The 7,496-nt window shown below is 50.0% G+C and overlaps 1 protein-coding gene across 1 annotated transcript; it reads right to left on the reverse strand.

The window, feature by feature from the left end:
- Window positions 1-398: 398 nt before the first annotated feature.
- On the reverse strand, window positions 399-4,030 carry LOC136154482 (uncharacterized protein CXorf49 homolog). Its single transcript, XM_065916741.1, has 3 exons — window positions 2,723-4,030; window positions 1,328-1,388; window positions 399-439 (listed from the first exon to the last, which is right to left on the reverse strand). Exons 1-3 carry the CDS (start codon window positions 4,028-4,030, stop codon window positions 399-401), a joined length of 1,410 nt encoding a protein of 469 aa, XP_065772813.1.
- Window positions 4,031-7,496: the final 3,466 nt, after the last annotated feature.

Genomic DNA, 7,496 nt, shown 5'->3' on the forward strand with positions numbered 1-7,496 from the left:
AGATCCCAATACTAATTCCAGAGGTACTGTTCTGGAAAATGTTCTGATGTGGAACAGCTCCCAACCAGGCCTCGTCCCACTCCCTTAACCCCTACCCCCCAGAGAGAGGGCAGAACACAGAACATGAGAAGTCCTTTAATCAAACACTGCTGTGACACTGGGCAGAGAGGGGGCAAAACAAAGGGCAGAGGATGCCCTGATGGAGGCAGAACAAGAGGCAACAAGCTTGGCTGTATCTCGCCGGCCTTGGGGGTTAACAGCTGCTCCTCTTGCAGGAAGATACTGGACTCAACCTGTAAAACAGCAGAATCAGGGAAGAGCCTCAAGCCAGGGCCAGCCCACAGCCTTGCTCAACAGCCAACGTTGTGGGAAGGGGTATGCAGTGTGTAACACTCACTTCAAACGATCTGGAACTTGTCAGCCAGGTACCGCTTGGAGGCTGCAACAGGGAGAGGCATAAACAGGTGCTCCAGACAGACGGAATAGAAGCCTATGCCCCTGTCCCCGTGGGGAACCACCTAGCCCTGCAACCTGAAACACACATAACCCCAACCACGATGCAAAGAGCTCTGGGCCTGATCACTCCCCACTACTGGAATTAAATGTGGAGCCATTTCCTAAAAGGAGACAAAATGTGCCAAGAGCTCTCAAGCTCCGGGCCATGCCCAAACCATTCAAAAACTGTCTCGCAAACAATCCAACAAGACCCTTAGAGACCACAACAGATCAACAAGGCATCTCTACAAGTTCTATCAGGAGCTCTCTAGGACTCATCTCGCTGGTGGAGTATGCACGCAGTCCACACAGTACTTTGCTACTTGTCCGCACGCCCAGCTGAACATGCACCGCACACTCCAGGGACAGGTTTGATAGGTTCTCCTCCCCACAGGAATGCTGATCCCTATAAGGCCCCCTGCACCTGCAGCCCACCTCACCACAAGGGCCCACCCTGCTTCTGCACTAAGAACCCGCTGCTCTCTGTCCCTGGTTCCTCATAACAAGTTGCTCCTTAAGGTCGTCTATTTCTCTCTGTAGCACCAGACACTAGGCCAGCAGACACAGGAGGAACAGAAATGGTTAGTATACACCCGCCTCCCCTCTCCTCCTCCTCTCCTCTCCCCCGGGCCCTCCATCCCAAAGCCAGGTGTCTAGACTGGCAAGGGAAAAACTTTCCTCCGGGGAAAGGAGGTGGGCTCCCTCCCTGGGATTCGGGATGGGGGTGGGGGTGGCCCACACATGTCAGTTGAACTTGGACCCAGATCCCACCATGGGGTTTGGGTGTGCATTTCCAGGAGCCAGAAGAAGTATTACCCGAGGACACTCCTGCCTTCCGGGTAGCTGCTGCTGTCTTTTCGGTCTTGGGGGATGGTCAGTTGGTTCCTGGTCACCTGAGAGGGAAAGGACACACAATCCAGCTTCCCAGGTTCCCAGTGAGGTGGAAAGGGCCAGGTCGGGTCTAACGTGAGGTGAGGCCATACCACCCTCTGCTAGCATCAAGCCTCCCCTGCTCTGCCTGGCAGGCAGTCCAAATCTTCTCTCTGGGCCTGCCCCTCCTATTCCTTAGGGGCAGCCATTTCACCATGATGGTTGGCAAAGACTCTGGTTCTGGGTTCGAGCCTCCCAGAGTGGCAGCCACAGCCAGCACCTGGGAGAGCAATGTGGGCAAACAGCACTTCACGGAAAAGGCTATTAGCCTGCAGGTCTACGCCCAGACTAGCTGTTGGGGCACTGCCACCGATCACCCCTGCCAAACAAATCCCACACAGAAGGTGATGGGGTCAGGGCCAACCCTGTTGATACCCTGTTTCCCATGGAGAAGCTGCCTGAGAGCAAGGCTGAGCCCCCAGAAGAGAGAGAGAGAGTCAGAGACAGAGGTTTCTGCCCTCACCCCTGGCCTCCTCCCCACATATCAAAACACAGGACCCTCACCTGAGGGGCCAGGCCCTCTGGGCATGACTCCTCCCTTGTTACTGGCCACGGGCTCTGAGTTTCCTGAATCCCGTGCCCCTCTGATGTTGAGGTTGGCGCTGCTGTGTTCTCCATGATGCACCCACGGACAAGATGGCCCTGGCCTGTCAGTGGTCAGCTAAAAACAAAAATTTCTCACTAATCTGGAGTAAGGGTGTGTGTGTGTGCACACGAGCGTGTGTGTACCAGTGCATTTATATGTCTGTGTCAGTGTGTGTGAGAGCTCGAGTGATTCAAGACGGAGCTGAGGCAGGGAATTGGAAAGAGAATTGAAAGGCTGATCACTTTAGCAAATTCTCTCTCAGTCAGCCCCAGGCCAGTAGGCAGAGCTGAGCTGGGGTCAACAGCTTGGCACTGAGAAACCTGGGCACCCTGCAAGGAAGGTTTGGGGAAGAGCTAGGAAGTAGGAAGCAGGAAAGTGATGCGTCTAAACACCGAAGCTCTGTGAAGCTTTTAAGGGGTCCCCTCAAATCAATTCAGCTATCAGCTCTCCCTTCCACTCCAGCCCCAGCCTCGTGGAGGAGGCTGGAAACAGGCCAAGGGTGGAGAACCGAGCCCAGCACACCCAAAGTGCTACCTTAACGTTTGTCCCTAGTAAAAGGATTCCAATCTGGCATCCTAATGACCCAGTGACTGAGGGCCACCCAATGACGACCCCTGAGGAATGGAGAGAGGGACAAGGGGTGAAGACCTGTGCCGTGGGGAGGGTGGGAGAGGGAAGAGTGGGGAGAGAGGAGGGGTCTGGCCTACTCACTTGGCCCTTTGGGAATGGGTCTCTATTTGGGTCGTTGTCTTCTCCCGACACCGCCATTGCTGCCACCAACTCCTGGGCTCGCCTAGCCACGGATTTCTTCCCAGCACCGGTGTGCTTGAACTCTTTGACTCCCAAAGGGACCAAGGCCTCCTTCTTGGACCTCCCGAGCAGCGGGATGCTGGAGATTGGGGGGAAGGTGGCCGGTTCCAGGGGAGTGGCCAAGATTCCCTGCCCCCAGGAAGGGAAGGTTCTCTCCACGGCAGGTTTGGAGACGCTCCCAAGGGATTTCTTCTCCTGGACCCCCTTCCTCCTAGGAGTGGGCCGTGACCCACTGCCTGTAGCGGCAGCTGTAGCAGCTGATACTACTGCCACTCCCGGGTAGCTGGGCAGGCTGTTCCCCTTCCCCCAGAGCACGCTCTGCATTTTCTTAGGGGTAGAGATGTCCTCCTGCTCTGCACCGCCCTGCCTGCCCTGCTTTTCCACAACTGAAATTAATCCTTGCGGAGCCGAGGACAGGCAAGTGCCTGGCACGTTAAGGAGATTCTCCCTGCCTTGGACATTCGAGCGTCTGGGTGTGTTCCCAGGATCCTCAGGGCTCTTGAGCTTGACCCGGCCTCCGTCTTTGGGATAAATGCTCACCCTCATCAACTCTATCTCACTAAACTCCTCAGAGGACTCGGGGTCAGACAGCAGCCCAGCTGGATTTTCTGAGGGCGGCCACTGGTGGTCCACAGCCACGTTCAATCTACTCTTAGTGCCTCTTTTAGGGTTCCCCCAGGCCCGGCCCACCTTGGGCCCGCCGACCCCGTGAGGCCCAGCCTCAGCCTGTGCCGCTTCCCCACACTTATGGGCGGCACCGCCTCGATGGCAAGGACGTTCCTCGAGGTCCCACAAGTCAGACACCTCGCCGACCGCGTAGCTCTCCTGGGACAGGTATCTGCTGATGCCCAGCACGTTCAGGTAGGCCATCTGATGCAGGATGGCCGCCATTGACTCGTCAGCCAGCTGCAGGGCATCGCCCTGGTCGTCGGCCGGGAAGCCAGTCCGGCCTTCGCGGCCCCACAGCACCGGCCCTCCCGCTTCCAGCAGTTCCCGCTCTGACTCAAAGTCCTCAGGGTCTGGGAAGCCACCCCCGCCCTCACCCTCGCTGCTTCCAGTTGCCCCCGGCTCAGGGCCAGGGCTGGGGCCGGGGCCGGGGCCGGGTCCCTGCAGGGCTGTGAAGCTGGCCTCAAGGCCGCTGGTCCGCTCCCCGCAGTCTGAGCCGAAACCCGCTCCCGAAACAGACACCTCATCATCTGGGGAGCTCATGTCGTGAGATGGATTGCTGCCAGACCTGGGGCGGTGATGATTTATCTGGGTCGCGGTGGCGGCGGTTCGGGCAGGTAAGGCGGGCGGTGTCTGGAGTGCGCAGTCAAGCACCAGCCGCACCACACGCAGGAGATGGCCGCAAATAACGCGAGGCTTTCAGCGCGCCAGCCCTGCCGCCTCCTCATTGGTCCGCTTCCTGCCAACCAGCATGCGCCTTGTTTGGCCGTCCCCTCGAGGTGTAACCAATGGGGTCGAGGGCCTCCGCTGGTTTGCTGCCCAGCCCAAGGGCCATCCCGGCAGTTTGGAGTTGGTGGGTGAAGGTGATCCTGCGAGTATACCTCTGTCAAGCCTCTCTTCCCACCTCCTCCTGTCCCACCTCCCCTTTACGCTTAGAGTCACATCCCTGAGCCCTGACTGTGTACAAAATGGGTGGAGCGGGAGGCAGGAGGGTACTGAGGGCGCTGGTCTCTGGGAGGTGAGGATGAAACGTCAGGATGGAGGCGCTGGACGCCTAGCACGTGCTGAAAGCACTTGCCAGCCTCCCTTCCACTGCAAGTCTTATGACCCAATGGGAGAATGGGCAGAGGAATCCCGCAGTCAGTGATGAGTGGTCGGCATACTTCTCCCTAAGTGGCCAGAGGACAAAGGGATCGTAGTTTTGTTCTGTAACATCTCTGCCTCAACTGCTCCATCAAACGTTCTTGGCAGTCAGATTTGAGGGACAGACTGGGGTTGACCTTGCTCCCTCAGCTCTTTTTCCAATCTGAGGCAATTGAAAGAAGAGAGAATCTCAGTGTCCATTTACACTTGCAAAGGTGCTCACCACTGCTGATTCTTGAGATGTAAACTAAAACAACTAATCAGGTTTCACACACTAGGAAGACAACCTTCCAAGAGCTTAACCATTCTGAGAGTGGGAGAAGTTAGGAGCAAACCTCTGTGGGGTAGGTGCAAGAAATCTATTTGGAAGGTAATTTGGCAGAATCTCTTAAAATCAACTTATACAGCAGGACCCAGTGCCTGGCACTCTTCTAAGTGCCATACATAAGTAGTAATGCTTCCTTGTGACACTCCTAGGACTATAGTACCAGGGATTACCAGCCTCTTATGGGGGAAGAAACAGGTACTGAGAGGTTCAGTCACTGAACCAAGGTCATTTGGCCTGTGTGGATCAGTGGTAGCATTAAAACCAAGCAATCTCACTCCAGAGCCCTTGCTTTGATCCAAAGATCTTAAAACTTTAAAAAAAAAGGCCCCTTTTATTCTCTTCCAGCAAGTCTGCTACCTGGCACACCCTCTATAAGTGAGGGTGTATTTCTAAAATCTCTATTTTACGCCATTGGTCTATTTGTTAAATGGCAATGCCACACAGTTTTGATTACTGTAGCTTTGTAATATTTTGAAACCAGAAAGTGTGAGTTCTCTACTTTTTTCTTTTTCCAAATTGCTTTGCCTATTAAAGATCTCTTTAGATTCTATTTAGATTTTATGATGAAGTTTTCTTTTTCTGTAAAATATGCCACTGGGATTTTGATAGGGTTTGCAGTGTGTAGATCAGTCTGAGTAGTATGTTAGAAGAACAGGTCCAATGGAGTGTGTGTGTTTGTGTGTGTGTGTGTTTGTGTGTGAAAAAGAATTGACTCATTCAATTATATAGGCTGGTAAGTCCCAAGATCTAGAGGGTGAGTTGGGTAGCTGGCGACCCAGAAGAGCCAGTGGTTTAGCTCTAGTCCAGGTTAGAAGGCCTAAGAACCAAACCAATAGAGCTGATATTTCATTTTGAGTCTGAAGTCAGTAAAAGTAGCTGATGTCCCAGTCCTAAGGCTTTCACACAGGAGGAATTCTCTTGCATGAGGAAAGTTTGCCTTTTTTGCTTTATTGAGACTATCAACTGATTAGGTAAAGCCCACCCACATTATCGGCAGGGAGGGGGATTTGTTTTATCCAGTTTACCGATTTAGATGTTAATCTCATGGAAAAGCACCCTACAGAAGCACCCAGAATAATGTTTGACTAAATATCTAGGCACTCTGGACCAGTCAAGATGACACATAAAATTAACCATCTCAGATAGTGTGGACCTCATAACAATATTTAGTATTCCAGTCTGTGTAGACAGATGTCTTTCCATTTATTTGTGTTTCCATTTATTTGTATTTCTTTTTAATTTCTTTCAGCAATGATTTGTAGTTTGTAGTGTACAAGTCTTTTGACTCCTCGCTTGAGTTCATTCCTCAGTATTTTATTCTTTTTAATGTTAATGTCAGTGGAATTGTTCTCTTAATTTCCTTTTCAAATTGCTCTTTGTTAGTGTTTAGTGATAAAACTGAATTTTGTTTCTTGACTTTGTGTCCTGGAACTTTGTGCGTGTGTGTAATCTTTTGGGTTTTCCATGTACAAAATCATGCTGTATGCAAATGGAGATAATTTTACTTCTTTCTGATTTGGATGCCTTTAATTTCTTCTTCTTTCTTAAGTGCTCTGGCTATGACTTCCAGTATGTTGAATAGTAATGGTGAGAGTAGGCTTCCTTGTCTTGTTCCTTACCTTAGAAGAAGAACTTTCAGTTTTTCACCACTGAGTATGATGTTCATTGTGGACTTTACTTATATGGCTTTTATTATGTTGAGGTAATTTCTTTCTACTCCTAGTTCTTTGAGTGTTTTTATCATGAAAGAGGGTTGAATTTTTATGCCTCTATAGAGATGATCATGTGATTTTTGTCCTTCGTTCATGTTAATGTGTTTTATTGCATTGATTAATTTTTGTATGTTAAACTATCCTTGCATCCAAGGGATAAATCCCATTTGACTGTGGCACATAGTCCTTCTAACGTGCTGTTGAGTTCGTTTTGCTAGTATTTTGTTGAGGATTTTTGTGTCTGCATTCATCTGGGAAACTGGCCTGTAATATTCTTTTCTTTTGGTGCCTTTGATATCAGGGAAAAATGAGTTTGATAGTGTTATCTTTTCTTCAACTTTTTTGGAACCATTTGAGAAAGATTGGTATTAATTCCTTAAATGTTTGATGGAATTCTCCATTGAAACTATCTGTTCCTGTTTTTTTGTGGGGGAGTTAGTGATTACTGTTTCAATCTCATTATTGGTCTATCAGGTTTTCTATTTCTCCTTGATTCAGTTCTGGTAGATTGTGTGTTTCTAGGAATTGATTCACTTCTTCTAGGTTGTCCAGTTACTTCCCAAACAATGGTTCATAATGTTCTCTTATAATCCTGTTTGTTTCTGGGACATTGGTTTAATATCCCATCTTTTATTTCTGATTTTAGTTATTTTCATCTTTTTCTCTTAATCTATCTAAGTATTTGTCAGTTTTCTTGATCTTTTAAAAAACCAAATACAGTTATGTTGATTTTTTTCTGTTGTCTTTTCTGTTCTTTATTTTTTATCTCTGCTTTAATCTTTATTATTTCCTTCCTCTGCTGGCTTTGGTTTTCATTTGTTCTTTC

Source organism: Muntiacus reevesi, chromosome X (genome assembly GCF_963930625.1).
Source record: "Muntiacus reevesi chromosome X, mMunRee1.1, whole genome shotgun sequence".
NCBI lineage: Eukaryota > Metazoa > Chordata > Mammalia > Artiodactyla > Cervidae > Muntiacus > Muntiacus reevesi.

Excerpts from the sequence above, each read along its gene's own strand:
- LOC136154482 (XM_065916741.1), bottom strand. The coding sequence starts at position 4,030 with ATGAGCTCCCCAGATGATGAGGTGTCTGTTTCGGGAGCGGGTTTCGGC. Across the intron at positions 1,389-2,722 it reads ACCCATTCCCAAAGGGCCAA|GTGACCAGGAACCAACTGAC; the intron begins GTGAGTAGGCCA and ends TTTCCCTCTCAG. Across the intron at positions 440-1,327 it reads CAGCAGCAGCTACCCGGAAG|CCTCCAAGCGGTACCTGGCT; the intron begins GCAGGAGTGTCC and ends TCCCTGTTGCAG.